Here is a 23,004-nt window from a genome sequence, read left to right as displayed (position 1 = left end):
GTGGTGGCGAGTATCTTTCACACCAGTTTGATCAACACCTTCAGATCGGGGGATTGTTTTGATTAACTCCACCGGAACACCTCGGTTGAATGGTGTGTCCGAACGGAGAAATCGAACACTACTTGATATGGTTCGATCCATGATGAGTCACACCGTATTGCCCGATTCATTGTGGGGTTATGCTCTTACTGTCACCTGCTCTAATACTTAACCAAGTCCGTCTAAAGTCATTGACAAGACTCCATATGAACTATGGAAGGGAACGGTCCCTAACTTGTCCTTTATACGGGTTTGGGGTTGCGAGGCTTATGTCAAGTGGAGACACGAGGATAAGCTCGGCCCGCGATCGGTCAAGACATACTTTATAGGTTATCCTAAAGGAACATTTGGTCATTACTTCTATTCGCCAACCGAACAACGTGTATTTATTGCGGCTAGTGCGACATTCTTAGAGAAGGAGTTTCTCGAGAACGCGAAGAGTAATAGAACCTTCGAGCCGTTCTGGAGATTCCAACCAAATGCCGAGCAACCATTGGAGGAACCAGTTCCTTCAATCCCGGCTGCGGTTAGTATTCCTGAGGAATCTAGGAGGTCGGGAAGAGTCTCTATTCCTCCGGACAGATACATAGGTATGGTCGAGGAACATGACATAGATGACATTCTGCTCTTAACGAGTAGTGAACCCGCAACCTATAAAGGTGCCATGACTAGTTCCAACTCAAAGCTATGGCTTGAGGCCATGCAATCCGAGATGGACTCCATGTATGAGAACAATGTATGGGATCTTGTTGACTTACTCGCTAAGGTTCGTCCCCTTCAATGCAAATGGCTTTACAAGATAAAGCATTCTGTGGAAGGTCAACAAGACATCTATAAAGCACGACTAGTTGCTAAAGGTTTCACCCAAGTGCCAGGTTTGCACTACGATGAAATTTTTGCACCCGTAGTCGTGCTGCGTTCCATTCGGATTATCTTAGCGATTGCCGCTTTTCATAACTATGAAATTTGGCAGATGGATGTGAAAACTGCCTTCTTAAACGGTTATTTGGAGGAAGAGTTGTACATGGTACAACCCGAAGGTTTCATCGATCCTGAACATCCTAAGAAAGTGTGCAAGCTTAAGCGTTCCATTTATGGACTTAAGCAAGCTTCTCGGAGTTGGAATCATCGTTTCGACCAAGTGATAAAAGAAAATGGATTTACTCGATCGGTCGAGGAACCATGTCTATATATCAAGTCGAGTGGGAGCAAGATTGTCTTCCTAATTTTGTATGTTGATGACATACTCCTGATTGGGAATGACATACCTCTCTTAACTTCGGTAAAAGTATGGTTGAAGAACCATTTCCAGATGAAAGATCTGGGTGAGGCACAAAGAATTTTGGGCATCCGTATCTATCGAGATAGATCACGTCGGATGTTGTCTCTCAGTCAGGAGTCTTATATAGACAAGATTCTAGAGAGATTCAACATGACTAACTCCAAAAAGGGGTTTCTTCCTATGGCTCTAGGGGTGCATTTGAGCAAGTCTCAGGCACCAGAGACACCGGAAGAGAAAGAGCGCATGACACGGATTCCTTATGCCTCGGCTATAGGATCAATCATGTATGCCATGATATGCACACGTCCGGACGTGGCATATGCATTGAGTATGACGAGTCGATTCCAATAGCATCCAGGTGAATCACATTGGATGGCTGTCAAGAACATTCTTAAGTACCTACGAAGGACTAAAGATTGGGCATTGACTTATGGAGGCGATCAAAAGCTATGCGCAACCTAATTCTGATGATGCTAGCTTCCAAACGGATCGAGATGACTCGAAATCTCAGTCTGGATTCGTTTTTACTCTTAATGGCGCTGCAGTCAGCTGGAAGAGTTCCAAACAAAGTGTTACAGCAGATTTTACGACTGAGTCCGAGTACTATGCCGCGTCTGAAGCTGCAAAGGAAGCGATATGGATGCGTCAATTCTTACAAGGACTATCTGTAGTGCCTAGTTCGAATGACCCGATCACCATCTATTGCGACAATAGAGGTGCCATCTTCTAAGCTAAGGAGCCTAAGTCTAGCAACAAGTCTAGATATGTACAACGGAAAGCTCATCTAATCCGAGATTACGTGGAGCAAAAGGAGGTAGTGATAGAAAAGATTGCTACAGATGATAATATAGCAGATCCTCTCACTAAACCATTACGACAAGATAAGCATGAAGGGCATGTTATTTCCATGGGAATTAAACGTGTTCCTGAGTTGTAGTACTCTTTTATGGATTAGATTCATTTTCTCGTGTACTCTATACGACATCATCGTTTTGATATTTATATATTTTGTTTTTCATGTGGAGTTGTACGACAATTTTGAACACCACAAAGTGAACTGAACAAACATTATATTTTTGGTCCTTAATTGCCCAAGTGAGCTGATAACTCTGGCAATTATTTTGTGACGTTGGTTGATGGTGGGTTCAACGAGCCATAAGTCAAACGGTTGACTGACCAATCACAGAGGCGAGTTATACGGATATCTCATAGGACACAATTGTGACAACGACGTGGAGTCCTAAATGTTTTATAACATTCGGTGCCAGGTCGTGGATAGGACCTCCATGGTGATCCTAAGAGTCGATTCTTTTGACTATCGACTGTCTCTTGAGACTAAGGCAGATTTTGGGTGACTTTGGTTTCTTTCTCACGGTCATCCGTAACAGGGGGCCAAGTAGATTTTTTTCTGGGTCATTTCATACTGTGCTTAGATCGGCAGGAGTCGAGTTGAAGGAAATATTCAGCCTTTATCAGGTACTCGATATTTCTCAGGGCCACTCGAGGAGCTGTAACTAAAATGCATGGCCATGCTCGAATACGGATTCGTTTTATCAGTTAAGTTACTCTCTAGTCGGGGAAACCACTCTTGATACAGATCGATTGTAAAATACGACCTTTGCGGATACGGATCTGCAAATTGTTTTACATTGAGTGGGAAAAATTTTAAATGGATATGAGAATCGGTTATCGCACATACACTTGTACGGACAAGTGGGAGTTTGTTGGAGCCGGTGTCCTCCAGTTAGTGCGGATAACGTTATTGCACGTACACTTGTACGGACAAGTGGGAGCTTGTTGGGGCTGGTGTCCTCCACAGTTAGTGCAATGACATATAAATCACTAAAAGGATCAAAGGGTATACTTTTGTATTATTATCAGTTGGTCCACGTTTATCAATAACGGTTGGCTTGCTAGATAAGTTTGACGTTATTGTCATGCAGATGGCGGTGATCAACTGGTCCCTAAAAGTTACACCTATAGGATACGTTTGAGAGATGTGACGGCATGAAAATGCAGTCATGTTGATGCCTAATATGACTAAGCGGTTAGTCGGAGTTATTGACTAATAATTAGTCAAACGCGATGTTGAGATATTTATTTAATACGGATTAAATAATACTGGCTGAGGTGAATTAAGCGGTTAATTCGTAAATTGAATATAAACGGTTATATTTAATTAATGTATATTGAATTGATTAATTATACAATATTGTCATTGTTGGACAAGTAATAATATGTCGACTGATTCATGTTACTAGTCGATATTTTAATATCCGATAAAGGATGACGATTTATAATTAAAACCCGTCATATACATTTTAGCAAAACGAGTCGGACCACGAGTTAAATAAGGAGAAAGTGGAAAGCCCACTCCCTCCCTTAAGCACTCGGTCGACCGAATGGAACAAAAGGGGAGTTCTTCTCTCCTTTTGACCTAATCATTCTCATTTTGCAAGAAAATTAGGGTTTTGGAGTATTCTTCTCTGAAATTCTAGATCTCACATCAGAAAATTCACAAAAGCTCTCTCAATATTGCAAGGCAATCAGAGAGCAATTTCTAGCACAAAGGGCATAGTCTCGGATTTATCTTGGGTGCAACAATTAGGAGGAAATCTACGTTGATTTCTGTTCTTAGGCCGAATTGCACAGGACCCGAGGTTGATTCTTATTCTTTTATCGTTTCTCTTGCTTTTCGTTTATGACAATTAATCACATGATAAATTACGTTATAGTCCTTAATTTTAAGGGGTTTTATACGGATATTACCCAACATCTCCAACTCGCGCTCCCTCTGCAAACAACAAAAACTGGCTCATGTCAATCATTTCAAACATAAAGGAAGATTAGAAAATTCGAAAATGAAGTAAACGAAAGGTTCTTACCTGGCGTCCTCGGCCACCAGCAAGTGCCTCGACGGCAGTAGCCGGTAGCCGGTTGGCTACCCTCCACAAAGCCACAAACTGGGATGGTGCAACCTGCATTTCAAAAGAAAAATTCTCAAACGATTGGACAAACTCGAACAAATGTGTTCTTACACGAAAACTATACAAGTTAGAAGGCTCACCCTCCGAATCGATGATCGCCACTCGTCCCAAGATCTCTCACCGCCACGTCAAAGTCACATAGCTCGGAGATCGTCGTCATCTCTGTCGTGTCGGTGTACTCAAGGGTCTCGGGGTACTCAGGGGGCTCGATGCCCGCCGCCTCGACCTCCTGCAAAGTCAAATGATTTCCGTTAACCGATGATCTTTCATCGTATTCTCAAACAATCAAAAATGAAAGAGGATAAAGCACTTACCACAACCGGCCAGTACGCCAACCTCCCGTAGAGGAACACTGAGTAGTTCTCACAAGGAAGAAGGAGGGCGTCGCCACCGACGCCAGCCAGGTCAACCTCCTTCTCAGCCTCAGAAGTCTCCCTAAACATCGTCCGAGGAGGATCGATGGGAACCGTCAAGACGTCCTGAGAGCACTGACGAGCCAAGCGCTCACCCAAGTACCACACAGGACCCATCGACGTCCTCAACAGTAGTCGGCTCGAGCTCCTAGGTCGAAGGACCTCAGCCACGAAAAGAGGAGCGCCAGCGTACTCCTCCCAAGGCCTGGGCACCCACTAGAAGAAGAAAATGAGGGGTCATTCCTATGATCAGTTCTAAAAGTAAAGGAAGAGAAACAAACAAATGTAAGGTGAAATACTCACGCCGTCCAGCTGAAGAGCGTTCACCTCCCACCGACGGACGTCGTGGAAGGAACGCCGACTCCTCGTGCGGCACATCACCCAATCCCTCACAACGAGATATGCCTTCTCCACCGGCTCCGTCCTCTTGGGCGTGAGGCCCGGAAAGTAGGAGTACACCCACGCCTGTAAATCGAGATAATCAAATAACGATCTTTCGTGATTCGATAAGAAAAGAAAATGGTCTTTCATGAAAAGAAGTAAAGGTTCATACCTCCAACAACAGTCCATGGCCGACAGCAGCAGGAGAAGTCCCCTTCTCCATCAACTCGGGACGAACCATGGCCCTCATAAAGCGGATGAGGACCGCAAAACCAGCAGTGACCCAGTCCCAACGGCCTAGGGAGCTCAGGTTAGAAAAAAAGGGAAGAAGCTTCGTGGAAAGCCTCTCTCCCTTGTCTCCGAGCTAGATCGAAGACAAGAACCACCAGAGCCACAGGCGGACTCTCTGCTCTGCAGTGCAGGGAGGAGGAGCCGTCTCCCTCCCCTCGATCACCACCAACGCTGGGGTCTTCCCCGGGATGTAGTCTCGAACGTAAGAATTAGGCACCAAGCCAGGTACCGCAGCCGCCTTCGGCGCCAAGTTCCAGCCGATCAGCCTCCTAGCCTCCGCCGAATCAACCCTCATGGCTGTCTCCGACCACTCCACCACCTCAGTCCCATACGGCACACCAGAGATCATATCGTCGTCCTCCAACGTGACCCCCACCTCACTAAAAGGCATGTGAAACGTGGAGGTCGTGTCCCAAACCCGGTCCAAGAAGGCTCGGACGAGACTGAGGTTAGTCCGAAGCTTCCTCCTCGCAATATTCCTCCAAGCCTGCACCAAGGCGCCGAACGCTCCCCGATCGATCATGGCTCGCTCCTCAGCCGACAGCCTCTCGTAGCACCCCATCGCCGCCATGTAGCCCGAGAACGACCTGATGTTCCCGGTCTCCTATGTTAATTTGAAATAAAAGCTATCTTTAGCTCAAATGAAGAACAAAAGGAATGACAAACAGAAATGAAAGAAAATGAATGAAGAGTTATGAATCCTATTTACCAAGCTCTTCACCGTCATGTAGGACAGGTGACCCTCCGCAGCCCAAAGCAGGTGCCTACTGTCCCAGGTCTCAGCCCACGCAGGTGCTCCCCTCAGCTGGCGACCACCCCATCCAACGTTGGCCCGTCTCGGGACCTCCTCCTCCTCAACAGCCTCCTCCTCCAGGACCTCGTCCTCAGCAGCCATCACTGCAGTGGTGAAAGCCTCCTCCAACGCCTCCTCAAGCACCTGAGAAGGGTCAACAACAGTGTCCACGTCCATGGGATCCCTCCCAGATGTAGAAGCCTCGTCACCTGCAAAATTAAAGTAAATTTAGGCCGCTTCAAGTGACGACAAGCCTTGATTAGGGGATTTTCGAGTTTTCGGAGCTCTGAAATCGCTCTTTTCTCGCCATCTTTGGCAAATTTTCCACAAACCCGTCCGCTCATGTGGTAATTTAGGTCAAGTCAAGCCTAAGTTGAAGCCTAGTCATGGGTTCGAGTGGAATTTCGAGAGCATTTCGTTATAACGGCGATTATGCCCTAGAAAGTGTCCTGAAAAAGCCGTCACAAACCAAAATTCCGAGATGATAAGAAGTTTCCCCATCACACAAGGATTCCAAATATCAAGTTTCGTCACAAATGGGCAATCCTAAGGCTATTTTCGAAGTGATTTACGGTTTAGCTGTGAAATCGTCTCAATCTAGTTTAAAAAAATTGCCAGATTTACTTTATCATTGGTTTGTTTTACCATTACAATACTCCAACGGTCTCAGTAAATAGTTTACATTTGTTTTATTTCTCCCTCACAAAATAAAGCTAACGTAAACCATTCACCGAGACGGAGGACTAGATATTAGCACCTTTAACCATAATTAGTTGTGTAAAACGGGCCAGGGAAAAATATTTATACAATTTTTTTGCTATTACTTGAACAAATACCTTTATTACTTATTTGGATTCATTTTATTACTACAATGGAAATTAGTGCCTTAAACAAGAAGTAATAGTGTAAAACGTATCAGGAGAAAACTTATAAATAAGAGAAGGGGTGTCTAAAGCCCAGGGCCACCCAGGGCGCTTGAACCGGGCCTCCAAATTTTGGGCCCAAGTTCGTAATTCTTCTTTTACGAAAAAAAAATTAAACTACAACTGTCAAGAACGATGAAGATATCAGTATAATCAGTTAATTACTCCTTAATTTCCTCCTTCCCAATATAACGTTTGAGATTTCTACACTTACACTCCCAAATCCCAAATAATCAAACATTCATAAATCTCTGATATCTTTTTTAGTTTCCATACAATTTACGACACAAATTAACAATCGCTTCTCCTCTTAAATTTTCCTTCAATCAAATTACCCGGCCGCGGGATTCAAGCTATTATTATTTTTTTATACAGAAAACAATTGTTCATCAAATTGAAGTCGAAAGGTTTACAAGGGGAAATAATCTAAAGATAAAGTACAAATTCCTCTTTAGCTTTATTAGTTTTAGTTTAAATTTGTTTGTAATTCATGATTAGTCTGGTTAATTCATGAAATATTTGGGTCGGTTACTTAGTCTAATGATTCCTATCAAAATTTAGTTTGTAATTTATAGTTATTTTGGTTAAATTATATGGGTCTGAAAATTTCTGTTAAGGCAATGGAGTATGACCAAAATCTGCCTCTCTATAATTGCAATGTTGATCACTTGACTATTAATTGCAGTGATAAAAATTCACCCCTAATTGACCTATTGGTTCTCTAATATTATATTTTCTTTAATTGTGGATCAATTATGACTAATCAAACTAATTATGAGTAATTAGATGTACACAGGGGCGGAAGGATGGGGTAGGCTATATGGGCTATAGTCCTATATAGTTTTAGGATAAATAATCTCTACTATCAAATGTAAGTAATGTTGAAATGTAGCATAGTTGGTTGTTGGAGTGTGTGGGAATTCAAATTGGTATTTGTTTATGAGAGGTTGTGGGATCAAGCCTTTCATTCAACATGTTTCTTGGTATATTTTATTAAATTTCAATACATTTTCACTTATATTTTTGTGGTCGTTTTTACCTTACATAATACGGTGTTTTAAGCATTAAGTTCATTATGTTTTAGATGTCTTAGTATATTTTATTAAATGTCAATAGTTTCAAGGAAATAAGTCCACATTTAGTTCATGTGCCAATTTAAAGACATTTTTGACTCTCCTTTTAAACTTAATATACATCGTATTGGACCCCAAATTACAAATACTACCTCTATCACTATTTAAACTTAAGAATATTGTAACCATATTTCACTTTTAAAATGTAGCCCTATATGTTTCCGAATCCTGGCTCCGCCCCTGGATGTACGCAAGCATTACCATAGTTCTGTACATATTGGTTGATTTGACTAAATTATTTATAATAGCATTTTATTGAAGGTTTTCGTGATCAAATATGGAGAGTGTTTTGAATGAAATGAATTATGTTATCTAGTTTACTTATGTACTTACATTTGTTAAGCAATGGAAAATTGAGTGTGTGTAAATTTTGTTATAATGTTTTTGAGGGTAGTTTTTAGGGCCTCATTTTATTTTTTACACCGGGCCTCTGATTGTTTTGAGACGCCCCTGAATAAGAGATGGGACATCTGTTTTAACATATAGTTCATGATCCATTGTTAGAGGAATTCATCATCCCTTTGACAAATTCATAATTCTTCGGCTTAACATCTCAGTCTAGTTTAAAAAAATTGCCAGATTTTAATTTGTATAGTTTCCACGAATTTCTTTTTCATAAAAAGATCGCGGATAAATTTGTGCAGAATGTGAAATATTGAATGTTAGAAAAACCGTTGATGCGTGTCTTTTATATAAGGTTTTTACCTCATTTTTACACGCATTTCTGTACTTTTTATGTAGCATCTAGCTACAAATACCCCCGAATATCCTACTTTGGTTCGTTTTATGTAATTTGTAGGAATTGACCAAAGAGGAGCTAAACCGAGCCTTAATCCGTCCCATTTGCATGCATTTATGGAGAATGAGGAGCCGGAGTTTGGAAATCTAACACTTGGAAGACGCGTGAGCTGGATTCGGGAAGTGTTTCAAGGTCTAACGTGCTTAAACAGCTGGATCGAGTAGATTTTATGCTCGGTCGAATGCTCTATATACCTAAGGATGCTCGATCGACCACTTTCGAGTATACACAAGAGGAGACAAAGCAAGAAGTGCTCGATCGAGTAGTTTATTTATACTCGATCGAGTGGCTTGGTGTTAGTTTGGCTCGATCGAGTAGTTTATTTCTACTCGATCGAGTGGTTTGTCCTGCTTTAGTTATTTTCCGCCTAATTAATTTATGAGCTTTTGTAATTAGTCCATAGATTAGGTTTAGGATGGATTTTTCGTATAAGATAGAGTAGAGGGACTACGTTACTCTTCTCTTCTCTTCTTGGTTCGTTCACTTTTCACTCGATACTTTGCTACTGTGGATTGGATTTTTCTCTTCCTTTATACTTTACTACTCAGATTTGGATACGATTGGTATTATTATTCTACTTTAACCTCTTAATTCTTAATCACTGCTTTAATTCTTTCTTCCCTTTATTGTTGTCATAATTACTTTAATTCAATCTTTATTAGTTTACTCATCATGTTTAGTTTTAATTATCTATTTATTGTTGTTGTTGTTAATTCGATGATAATGAGTAGCTAATTCCCCTCTGCTAAGACTATAGGGGATCCATAATTATGAAGGGATAGTAATTGATTTATTGGGTTAATGCTGGTATAGTCTTTGTTGTTTAAATGCTGCAATTATCTGTATCCGTCTAATTGAGTCGACGCGATTAGGCATTTATATATTAGTGATCCTTGACCTGGACCGAAAGGTTGGAAAAGGCGAGACTAGTAGCGAACAATAGGGTATTGTAGTGAGGGCGAAAGCTAAACTATTTACGCTTTAGGGCGAATTGAGACCGAAAGGAGATATTCACTGCTCCTTAGACCGTATTTGCATTGACCTGAGACCTAGATTACTTGACTGAATGATTATGGTGAACCGTTTGTCTTAGCTGTTTCTCTTTGTCTGCTTAATTCCTTTCTCTTATTTTCTCTAACCTATTCTTATTAGTTTAGAATATCACATTTAAAAACCCCCCAATTTGGTTACCTTGACGAACTTAGATTTAGCTGAAAATTTCCTACCCCTCTGTGGATTCGACCCGACTTCCCTAGCTATATTAGTTAGAGCCAGTTGGTATTTCTGACAGGTACGCGACAGACGTGTCAACCGTTATTTAAATACAAAAGGTTATGTCCATTTATAACCTATCATGTCGATATCTATAGTATATGCTAAAAATACCATGCACTATTCTAGGAAGGCGGGAAGAGTTGGAGTTACGCCTATTCTTGTAAGTAAATAGGGCATTCTTCTACTCCATATTTTCCTAATTTATCTCTGACAATATACTCCTACTATATCTTTAATATAAATCACTGACGTTTATTTGGCTTTGGCAACCCAATGAATCCGATGAATTCACACAGGGGCGTATCCAAATTGTTGTAGTTTTGTATTACAAAGATTACAAAATATGTAACTGATACAAACAAAGGCACAAAACAGAAATGAAAACAATGTAACGGTTTAATACACTCAATCGAATCGTATTGAACACAGTTTTCTTAGAGTTTTTCAACTCTTATCGCCTTGGGTTACATGAAATCTCTGTAGGATAAAACGATTCCTTTGTCTTAGGCTTAGAACAAAGAACAATATTTTGAAAGTTTTTAGTTTTGCTTTGTAAATGCTGAAATCTATTTTCTTGATTATTCTGCCATGCAAAATGATGTCTTATCACTACTACAAATTCAGGCAACCACAACGGCCTTTTAACAACGTTTATTCACGAAAATAACCATAAGACGTTGTAGAATGGATGGCGCGAATTTTACTAAACTTAATTACAACGGTTATGTGTTGTTAACCGTTGTTATTGGTTTTAACAACGGGTCAAACTTGCACAACCGTTGTTAAAATAAAAACTAATAACAACAGTTTACTCTGTAATACATTATAACTGTTGTTAATAATTCCGCGCAAAATTAGTGAAAAGTAATTACAACGGTTATATTAAAACCCGTTGTTAATACTTTTTAACAACGGTTTTCTAAGGACCCGTTGTTAATATATTATCTAATGACAACGGGTTTTTGTGTAATAACCGTTGTCAATACTTATACCACATTATATACCACAAAAACACAGATCAGCTACAGCCACAAACACAAACACAAACACAAACACACAACCACGCTCTTTCTCATCGTCTCTTTCTCATCTCCGTCACTGTTGTTGTCATCGTCTTTTTCTTTCTCTAATTATCAGGTAAATATCTATCGCTTTATGGTTTTAGGTTTTGTCATCTTCGTCATTATCAGAGACGGATCTTAGTTGTCCTGGGCCTGGGCCTGGCTCACCCTGAGTTTTAGGCCGAGTTGTTTTTTTAGATAAAAGTGTGTGGTAGTGAAATATTTGGGCTTATGCATGAAGCAACAACTCTTCCAAACCTGCTAAGCCCAACGTTTATCAATTTTTACTTTTTGGACTATTTAAGTGGAGTTGTAAATTCAAGTCCACTTGTGCACTATTTCTTCACTAAAAAATAGTTAATGGTCCAACCTTTTCAATTCATAAGTACTCCTATCAATTATAAATTGAAATATCATAAGCAAATCAAAATTTTGCATTTCAGTCTAATTATACTGTCTAGATTTACAATACTAGACAAGGACTAGGGAAATTCTACCAAATTTAGATACTATAAACAGTCGGTTTTCTATTAAAAAACTCCATACAAAAAAAACTCGAAAATACTTATGTATAACTGAGTAATAAATACCCTAAGGGTATTCGTGAATCAAATGGAGTTTTTTTTTTTTTTTGAGGAATCAAATTGGGTTTTGCCTAACCATTAAAGGCTTTAATAGTTATTTCATAAAAAAAAAAGTCGGATTATAATTCACAAGTAACATACTCCCTTCGTCCTGACCAATAATTATCAATTTATTTTTTTGGATGTATCGGTCAATAGTTATCTATTTCTATTTTTCGCATATTTTTGTGGGTCTCTTTATGTGAAAGAATGGTCCAAAAAGATTTGCACATATTTCCTTAATCTTGGTACCAATGCAATAGATAGCTATTGCTTGGGATGAAGGGAGTATTAGATAATTCATATTTGGTCAGTAAAAATTTTCTTTTTCTTAAATAGAGGAGTGATTTAGCCATTATTGTTCATATATCTAATACGTTATTATAGCTGATTGGAATGTTTTAAGATTGGTGATAAATTTTTCTATATTTAACCAAAAGTTAGTTTAAAAACTTATTTATTGGCCTACCTTTGAACAAATTTCAAGATCCGCCACTGACTCATTATTGTTCTTTATCTAATTCTTTTATTTGCATGTGTTTTTCTCTGTCATTGTTCTTTCTCTAATTATTATTCGCTTAATTAGTTTTTATGCGTTTATTAGTAAAACAAATTAAATAAAATAAAACAAAGAAGATGATGGAGAGGAATGCATAAACTTAATTAATTGATATATATACATAAACTTAATGCATTGCTAAAAATACAATTTTTAGATATTCATATAGGGATGCATTCTTTTCTATGATATTCATCCTCTCCTCCTTTGCTATGTGGAGGTTTCGTTCCGCAGATGCTATATCGTCATACAGCTGCATTATCTGCGGCTCTAACAAGCCATTTTTTTTGGCGTCTTTGAGTGCGATCCGAGCGTCCTCAAGGTAGCTCCTGTACCTCCTCTCGATTTATAGGAACCGGCGTATGAAACTCTTGTTGTACTCGGTCATAATGCATGTATTACGAACGGTATCATTCATTGTTGAAGGAAGTTTGGAGTTTATTAGGTTTTAAAGATTTAGGGTTTGGAGTTTAGGGTGGAGATAGTGATATAATGGATTGGTTATTGAGATAATGCGTGAATTTATACTTAGTAATGTGTCGTTTGAGTTGTTTTTTAATTAATATGTTTAGGAAGTTGTGCCAAATCTTATAACCCTTCTCATTCCATATATTATTGTGTCCTTTCATATGCAGGGTTCCGGCAGTAATAATGCATTATGCATCGGAATTGCAGTAATAATGCATGCTTCTAGTAATATATAATTTATTTTTATTTTTTTTTAAATCAACAACGGTTATTAAAAAAAACCCGTTGTCTTTAGTTATAACAACGGTTTTTTCTATTGTAATCGTTGTTATCACTTTCCCACCAAAAATTAGTCACACTTTGCACAACGAATTTCTCGTAACGACAACGGTTTTTAACCGTTGTTAATATTTTTCAAAACGGGTTTCATAGATAAACCAACCGTTGTTACAACCTTTAACAATGGACGCTTTAACAGCGTCCGCTTTTTTATATAACAACGGTTTTTGACCGTTGTTATAGCCTGTATCTGTAGTAGTTTATATTTATATAAATAAGACCCCTATAATAAGAGACATGCGAAAATGATAACGATAAGAAGTTATAAGGATAACCACAAAATTTAATAGAAGCATCTGTCAAAAACTGCCACTTAACAAAATGTTGTCCAAGATAAGCTTCAGCTGAAACTTTACAGTACTTCTAAAAGCCAATTCTGTCAAAAGTGAGCTTCGGCTCATTTGTGCCAGAATTTATTTAACACTTCTATAATGAATCAATCCTTATACATGACATCATAAACTCGTAAATCATTTATTTGAGCATGTTCTCCGCATCCCCTAACTCACATATATTGATTTCGAGCTCATACCGATTTCGGGTTGAAAACCCGAAAACACTTAAATGCCTTGTGATCAAAATCACTAACATTCCTCCCCCATTTATCCCTTGTTTCCAACAAAAACAACAACGCAAACAAATCCATGCATAAATGAAAGTGTTCCTAGGATTGAACTTCTACATTAATATATTACACATTTCAAATATTCGAGAATCAAGGTGTCCCACGGATTGAACCTTTCAATCCATATTGAATAGATAAAGATAACACACACATAGAAATCAAACAAACTCTCTAAGTTACAAACTTGATACTATTTGTAATACCCGCTTCTTTATAAGACCTTATGAAGGAGCTTCCGTGCCTAATGAACCGTTTTGGGGTGGAGGGGGAAATGTTTATGGATCCAGATAGCGCACTTGACAGTGGTTACTCGACCTATTTGGGATTACATTGTCAAGTGCTTGTGGTACTCGTTCGAGTAGGGCTTATTCGGTCGAGTGGGGGGTGACACTCGACCGAGTGAGGGAGGTTTAGCTGTTATTTTATGATCGTGTGCCGGAATTTATATCGATTCATTTTCTCATTTATCTCATTCTTTTAACCGTAAAAAATGTCTGATTCTCTCCCGTTCTCCTTTTTCTCCTTCTCCCATCCACATCTACACTTTATACCTAAAGGACAAGCATGTGTGTACGGGTTTAGCAAGTCGGGATGTAACCTCCATCATAAGTCTAGCATGGCAAGGTAAGTCGCTGCTATCGTCGTTGGTATTGGTTGATAGTAATGCTTGATTATGATAGAGTCTAATTGATTGTTATAGGTGGCGATGTTGGTATTTTCTATACGTATTTGTGATTGGTTGCGACTACAAGAAGATCAACTACAGGCAGGGTTTCTTTACTTAGTACACTTGTATGATTGATTGTGAGACGAATTGTGTTTATGTGATTATGTGATTATTAATATTATTATGGTTGATTATTGTTGGGTTGTAGATGGTGATGGAGTTGTGTAGATACCTCATTTCTGCACCTCCCGCAAACCACCCGGTGATGATTGGGCCGCATGTTTGGTACGCGGAACGATTTATGATAGTTCGTAAGTTTATCGTCAAGTGATCGCTCAAACACTTGTGTCTACATCTTAATTGTCATCTACGTGCCGATACGGTCGTTTTGGCAGTAATTAGAGTACATTTGGAGTCCGGGTCATAAAACAGTCTTCATTTTCTGAAACCGAGTCAGAATGTTCCGGATATTTCTATTCCATATTTTATAAATCTTTTAATCTTTGGCAAATAATTTCCCGTAATATTCACACAAAATATTACGGAAAACAAGATAAATTCGTTATTCCATAACCTAAAAACGGAAATCTTTCTTCCGCAGGGGGAAACCACTTGGGAAAGGACGCAGCAGGTGATGCGCCTCTTCCAAGAGACGCACTGCCTGCTGCGCCTCTTCCCAAGTCCTTTTCTGCGTATTTTCCGTATCTTTTCATATCTTTTCGAGATTCACTTCCAAAGTTTCTCCGAAAACCCTATTTCCTCCGTATGATTAGTATAAATAGAGACCTTCGATCTCACATATTTTTCACGCGAGTGTCCGCCCTTCTCTTCTTCCTTTGCATTCTAGATCACGTTCTTACTTTTTGGCGTCTACGTGCTTGAACTTTCGACCACGTAAGCTCGGATCTTTCTGAGTACCAGTCTCGTTTTGTATGACTGACCAATTTGACCAACTCCACAATAATCAACTTAATCAATCTGTTTAATTTCCTCTTACGAGGGCACTTTCGTCTACATTCGAGTTGAGCATCACTAAACGTTAACTTAGTTTATCTCGTTTCGTCAAAAATGTAAGTCTGAGGTTGTATAATCCCAATTTTATTATTGTTCTTTACTTTTGTAATCGGTATTGTAAGATTTATGTCAAAAGTATTTCTAAAACCGATTTCTAAAACCGTGTTTAAAACCCTTTTTATGGATTACCAAAAGATGACCGTCGAGAAAGGACGCAGCACCTGCTGCGGCTCTTCGTGAGGCTGCCGCAGTTCCTGCTTCCTTTCTTCTTCCTTCGTCCTTTGATGATTCGATTGTTTTATTTCTTTCTTCAATTGTTCATTGTTCATATGACGATTTCAGCATAATAATTCTAACATGTAATATATTCATCATCATTAATATTTAATCCATCATAAGTTCCCGACTTAAATCCCTTATAATTCGTATTTGCGGGTTTTCGTCATTAAAGTCAAATTCGGGTTTTAGAGGTTCGATTTGTCAATATTGAGTCTCTGGAATTCCTCTTTGATATATTTCCCACCTTTTGTTCATCGTCACCATCATTAATTCGTCATTAATAACCTGTTTAACCTAATTAATTTGTTTAGTTTGTTAATTTGTTAACTAATCCTTATTAATCTTGCAATTCGTTAGTCCAAATTAGTTTCATCCGTGTTTATTGCTTTCATGACCCTTTAATCACGTGTAAATAGGATATTAATCACTTTCATCCGAGTCAAATAGTATAATCAAGCCTTAAATTCACCAACGAACATCAACGACTTGCAATTCCGGCTTCACAGCCAGAACTGAGCTAAGGAACAGACGCAGCAACTGCTGCGCCTGTTCCTGGTTGATTTCTGTCTCTGAACTCCTGTTTTGCCTTGACCTTGTTTATTAATTACGTAATTACTTAACTATTATTCGTATTATCGCCTTAATTCCAATTCGTTAATTCATTTATTCTTTCTTTTCCAAATTATCCGTTTTAAAAGTATTTTCGACATAAATCAATTAACCCAATGTAATTATTGTATATTTTCTTTATTGTATTATTATTGTAATTTTCTTTATTATATTTCCTTGTATGCCTTCACATGTAATTGAACTTAAATCTCGACTTTGACATTAATTGTATGCTAAATTACGTGTCTACCGACTTAGTTAATTCTCACATGCTAGAACTAATCTAATGGATGTTGCATTGCATGCATATAAATCGACAATATATCGAGTATAGACAATTTCCCTAATCATTAGTAGAGGCCGCTAGCGAGGCGGGCGGGATTAGGTGTTCGATCAAAAGAGCTTCCTAATACGTACCCTCACCCCTTACTCCAGATCTCTGTGAACATCCGTGTTAATTGGCATCCACGAGAGTCATTCTAGACATAGAATGCTAAGGGTAACGAGTTCTTGGTGTTCAAGTCACTACTTTGTGTCTTGACATGACACGAGGTATTCGAACGGTTTCCAATTTTCCACAATAAATTGGTGGCGACTCCATAAATGAAAACGCTTGTTCTCCCCCAAGTGCCTCAGTGGGCCCGCGTCCACAGTTTGGCGACTCCGCTGGGGATAATACACTTACGTGTAGCCAAAAGGGTGAAACTTGAACAAGGTTAGGGAATAGTTTGTACAAGACAATTGTCGGTTTTCATAACTCGGTCTTCCTAGATCATTTCATTCCGCCTTCCTAGGCCCAACCCAACTCATTCGACCAATCGTCCCGTCTAAACGGTCCTAATTCTTATTTGGGCCTAAGGATGGATAGCGATTGACGTCATCCATACCATGGTACTTACTCTTGATTGTATCAAGGACTTTCACTACTTGAGGAAATGAACTAGGAATCGGCCTTACTCTTGTTTGGTACGAGCCTCTCCACAGACTTCGGGTTTGATTGTTCGGTATGGCAACCCACCCTTTAAACCAAAACCCTTCTAAATGCACTCAGCATCCTGTTATAATGCTTGTATAGTGTTTGTGCCATACGTGATCACCATTTTCTAAACAAAACCATGACGATTTTTGTAAAATCAAAATCCTTCTTCAAAATGTAAAATTTCAAAATATAGGCCTAATATTAGCACAAAACAAGTCGAAACTCTTGTCGAGTCAAAATTCGGGCCTCGAAACCCATTTCAAAACCTCACTTCCAGTCCACTCCTACAACTACACTAAAGTTGACTAGGACCAACATTTTTCAAACTTTGTCCTTTCCTTAAAACTCACTTGACACAAGTGGCGCACTCCTACTTCACGAGTCAAAACATTTCTTTTCGAGTAAGGGTGCTAGAGTGGTCGATCGTGTTTTGATTCGTCGTCGATCTCTTATTCAGTTTCCAAGATGCCTGAAACAAGCGACGCGAACTTCAACCAACTCCAGGATGGTAATGATCAAATCCTAGCCGCGCTAGCTCGTCTCCAAGTTACTCAAGACCAAGTGTATGATCGCCTTGACACCATTGAGGGCCGAATATATGCCGTGGAAACAAGGATGCCTCCTCGAGAAAGTTAGATCGCTGATGACTTCATGAACAACTTCAGTGACGAAAACCCTCCTCTAGGTATGACTATAGTCGAGAAACGACACCAATACTTAGAGGAACACTTGATGTATCTCAAAGGGGATGACATTTATAGGGAGAACAATCGCAAATATGAGGCTATGAGTTCCAAGTTTCCAACCAACTTCAACATGACGGATATCCCTAAATTCAAGGGGCATGAAAACCCTTTGAACCATATCCGTGCCTTCAAAGATTACATGTCTATCAAAGGCATTAAACCCGATATGTTCTTAAGGATAATTCCTTCATCTCTTGACACCATCCCAAAACAATGGTTCTATTCGCTAGAACACAAGAAAATCGCTACTTGGGACGATGCCGCAATCGAATTTGCTAAATAATATGCGGATAATGCTGAAGTCCAAGTCAACATGCGCACTTTAGAGGTTCATACCCAAAATGACAAAGAAGGTTTCACCGACTTCCTAAGCCGGTGGAGGAAGACTAGTACTCAACTTGTTGAACGTCCGGATGAGGCTACCCTCGTGGAGAAATTTGTGGACAACCTAAAGCCCATCTACGCAAATCATTTGAGGTATCAAAACATCAAGGCTTGCAAAGACTTGACCGTGCTAGGGACAAGGATCGAAGATGACATTCGTAAAGGGCTCTTGTCCAAAACGATAGGTCGTGGATATCAAGGCTCAACAAGTCGTTCTTATGGCTCTACTAGCAAGACTGATGAAGTTAACCTCCTTGAGCCATCTATGAAGAGTACCCCTCCAAAGAAATTCACAAATCTAGGGGTCACATATTCCAACGCTCTGAAAAGGTTGATGAAACTGGGCAAACTTCAACCCATAGGCCCTACACCCGAACCAGAAAAGAAATCCAAGTTCTGGGATGAGAATTCGTACTGCGAATACCATAGAGGTAAGGAACATGATACAGAAAAATGCTACAAACTGAAAAATGTACTCCAAGATATGTTTGAAGACGGTCGCCTACCAATACCACCTGGAGGTAAACCTAATAACACTCAGAATCCTCTTGGAGTTCTGGTAATTACAAGTGACGAATCTACCGTAGATTGCTCACATCTTATCTCCCCAAAAGAAGAGGTGATCAATGAGATAGGGACACATAGCGAGGAAGACGTCTACCTCCAGGATCTTCCCTTAATCAAGAGCGCCGAAAGATGAGATGAGAGATGAGAGAGAGAGAATCCCAAAAAAGGAGTTGGATTAATGGTTGACTTGCAAGTTTCCTAAAAAAAACTAGAGAGATGAGAGAGAGAGAATCCAAAAAAATTCCCAAAAATCCGTAAACCCTAATTTTGATAAGCCCTAATTAAAAAATACCAAAAAATTCCTAAAAATAATCGATGTCGATCGATTGTACTGACCCAATTCAATTCCCTCCTCTAGTCTCAAATCCACCAATACAATTACCAAATAATCAAGCATCTTCGTCTGTCTCGTCTTCGACTACCGTTGTAGTTGGTGGCCCTGATTGTGAGCAAGTTCAGAAGACGGCGGATGTTAATCAATTGGTCGGAATACCCCCGTATGATCTGGATTCTTTAGCCCTTACTGAAGAGTGGGTTACTCAAACCAGACGCCGTGGGAAGCAACCGTTGGCTACCATTCCGGAGGAACCCTCTGACTTGCTGTAGTTCTCAGATGAAGATGTGAAAGAAGAGTTAGAATATTGAAAAAATTCTGTGTATGGGTTTATCCTTGGTGCAAATCCGCCTGTTGAAGTATTTGAAGGTTTTCTCAAGCGCTTATGGTCCAATTATCCCATTGATAAGATCTCATTCTGTGCCAATGGAGTTTTCCTGGTACGTTTTCGCACTAGTCAAGCCCGTCAACAGATCCTGCAACAAGGTCACTTTTTGTTTGACAATAAGCCATTAATTGTTTTCCCTTGGGATGAAGGAGTAGCCCTGGAGAAAGAAGATATCAAAGAAGTACCAGTATGGGTCAAAATTTTTAACCTTCCTCTTAAGTTTTGGGGGAAGTGTTTACCTAGAATTGCTGGTATTATGGGCAAATTTGTTAGATGTGATGATGCTACCCAAGGGAAAACTCGTCTTAGTTTTGCCAGAGTGATGATTGATGTTCCTTTTGGTCAATCTATCCCTGAGTCAGTCAAATTCCGTGATGTGGATGGAAGTACCATTTCTCTGAAAGTGGAGTTTGAATGGAAGCCATTCCTCTGCACTCAGTGCCAAGGGGTAGGCCATGAAGCTGCTAAGTGTAGGAAAGGCAAGAAGGATGGTAAGAAAGATATCCCTCAGAAGACTGTTAACCAGGTGGGGAAAAAGCAATGGCGACCTAAGCAGACTCAGAAACCTGCTGTCACTGTCACTGTTGTGTCACCTCATCCCACAATTCAAGAGGATATCTCTGTAAGTACCCCTGTTGAAAAACCCAATAATTTTGAAGTTTCATGGTCTATAAATGGGAAGTACCACATGGCTAATACTCCTGCTCGCAAGATTATTCATCTGAGTAGGCAAGAAATTGTAGAGACTGGACATCAGGCTATGCAGTTTGGTTCCCATAATCTTTTGGAAACTCTGAACAACTTGACCCCTAAAGTAGGAATTGGGACAATTGGTAGTGTATTACCTCCATATGGGGGTAATGCATAATTGGGGGTTCTGGAATGTGAGGGGGTTGAACAGTCCTTCTAAACAAAATAGCATCAAAAGTTTTCTTCATCATCATCAGATAGGACTGTTTGGCCTCCTTGAGACAAAGGTCAAGCCTTTGTCTCTAAATGCTGTTAAAAACAACTTCTGCAACTCTTGGTGTATCACTACTAACACTCACCTTCATCAGGGAGGTAGAGTGTGGATTATTTGGAATCCTGCTATGTTCAATGTTCAAATTCTTCTTTATGATGCTCAATTTATTCACTTAGTAGCTACGGACTTGGAGTCTAAGTCTCAGTTTACTCTTACTATGGTATATGCTTATAATGGGACTCAAGAAAGGAAAGAGTTGTGGGTAAAGCTTTCTCAAATTAAAAATCTGACTCAGGGACCTTGGGTTATTTGTGGTGATTTCAACACTGTCCTTAGTCCCACTGAAAGACTGGGTGGCCACAGCACAGAGGAAGAAATTGCTGATTTTAAACAATGTGTTGATGAGTGTGAAGTGATGGATTGTCCAGCTTCTGGATCTCTTTATACTTGGTGCAACAAGCAAGATCCTACCACCAGAGTTTATAGCCGTCTTGACAGAGTTTTAGTTAATCAAATGTGGCTCACTGAAAATTCTCTTGCCTATGCTCATTTTTATTGTGAAGGCACGTTTGATCATACACCTTGTGTGGTGCAAGAACAATGTGATGGACCTAAGAAGAGGAGAAGCTTCAAATACCTCAACATGTGGAGTCAATCTGTTGATTTCAAATCTTGTGTCCAAGAGCATTGGAGTAAAAATGGGCCTGGGACCAAAATGTACAAGTTAGTTCATAAGCTTAAAAATCTAAAAGGGCCACTTAAGAGTCTCAATAGGAATGACTTTGATGATATTGAGAACAATGCTGCCAGGGCTAGGATGTATCTTGAATCCATTCAGGAGAAGTTAAGGATTGATCCCAACAATCCTGATCTAATTCATATGGAAATTGAAGCTGCTAGCAGTGTGAGATTTTTGGAGGATGCTTGCTATACCTTTTTAGTTCATAAATCCAAAGTCACATGGGTGGATAAAGGTGACACCAACAATAGATACTTCCACAGTGTGATCAAAACAAGGCAAGTGAGGAGTAAAATTATGAAAATTGAGGATACTAAGGGTGTGCTGTGTGAAGATATTACTCAAATTCAGAATGCTTTTATTGATTTCTACACTGATTTACTTGGCACCAGCTCATCTGTTACAAAAGTATCTCAACATGTGGTTCAGCTGGGTAATCTTTGTTCTTAGGATCATCATGCTATCCTGCTTTCTCCCATCAACAATGAGGAGATAAAACAGGTATTATTTTCTATTTCCCCCATAAGGCTGCTGGACCTGATGGGTACTCCAGTGGGTTTTTTAGGGATTCCTGGGACATTGTGGGTCCTTCTGTGTGTGAGGCTATTCATGATTTTTTCCACAATGGTCAGCTTTTAAAACAGCTTAATCATACTCTTGTTACCTTAATCCCTAAATGTGACTTGCCCAAAAATGTTACACAATTTAGACCCATTTCTTGTTGCAATGTAGTGTATAAGTGTATTTCTAAGTTGTTGTGCAACAGGCTAGCTCAAATTCTTCCTCATATTATTAGTGATAGCTAGGGTGGGTTTATTAAAGGTCGAAGTATAGTGGAGAATATCCTAATTTGTCAGGATGCGATTAGATGTTATAAGAGGAAGTCTGTGTCACCTAGGTTTATGCTCAAAGTTGACTTAAAAAAAGCCTATGACTCAGTTAATTGGGATTTCTTGGAACAAATTCTTACCTACTTGAATTTTCCTCCTTTCTTTATTCATCTAATCATGGAGTGCACAAGAACTGCTTCATATTCTCTTGTTCTTAATGGTGAGTCTTTTGGACATTTCAAGGGGGCTAAAGGTCTGGGGCAGGAGACCCCCTGTCTCCCCTTCTTTTCACTATTGCTATGGAGTATTTGAGTAGGATCTTAGCCTATACCACTGCTACATTTCCTTTCAAATTCCATCCTCTTTGTAGTCCCTTGAGATTGTCCCACCTGATGTTTGCTGATGATCTATTACTATTCTGCAAAGGAGATGTGAAGTCTATTATGGTTATTTTGAGATCATTCTCCACCTTTTCTCATGCCTCTGGTCTCCAAATGAATCCTACCAAGACTA

At 39.5% G+C, this 23,004-nt stretch overlaps 1 protein-coding gene across 1 annotated transcript; it reads left to right on the top strand.

Annotated features, from left to right (window-relative positions):
• Positions 1-19,551: 19,551 nt before the first annotated feature.
• LOC141620234 (uncharacterized) lies at positions 19,552-22,111 on the top strand. The gene is made up of 3 exons (XM_074437158.1): positions 19,552-19,838; positions 20,028-20,796; positions 20,906-22,111. The coding sequence occupies exons 1-3, from the start codon at positions 19,552-19,554 to the stop codon at positions 22,109-22,111; spliced, it is 2,262 nt and encodes a 753-aa protein (XP_074293259.1).
• The last annotated feature ends 893 nt before the right edge of the window (positions 22,112-23,004 follow it).

The sequence above is a fragment of the Silene latifolia genome, chromosome X, assembly GCF_048544455.1.
Source record: "Silene latifolia isolate original U9 population chromosome X, ASM4854445v1, whole genome shotgun sequence".
In the NCBI taxonomy this organism is placed as follows: domain Eukaryota; kingdom Viridiplantae; phylum Streptophyta; class Magnoliopsida; order Caryophyllales; family Caryophyllaceae; genus Silene; species Silene latifolia.
Note: the sequence above shows the minus strand (reverse complement) of the source record. Positions and strands in the feature narration are given on the sequence as shown.

Coding starts and splice junctions, on each gene's coding strand:
- LOC141620234 (XM_074437158.1), top strand. CDS start 19,552: ATGTCGATCGATTGTACTGACCCAATTCAATTCCCTCCTCTAGTCTCA. Junction 19,839..20,027: donor GAGGAACCCTCTGACTTGCT/GTAGTTCTCAGA, acceptor TTTTCGCACTAG/TCAAGCCCGTCAACAGATCC. Junction 20,797..20,905: donor GAATTGGGACAATTGGTAGT/GTATTACCTCCA, acceptor CATCATCATCAG/ATAGGACTGTTTGGCCTCCT.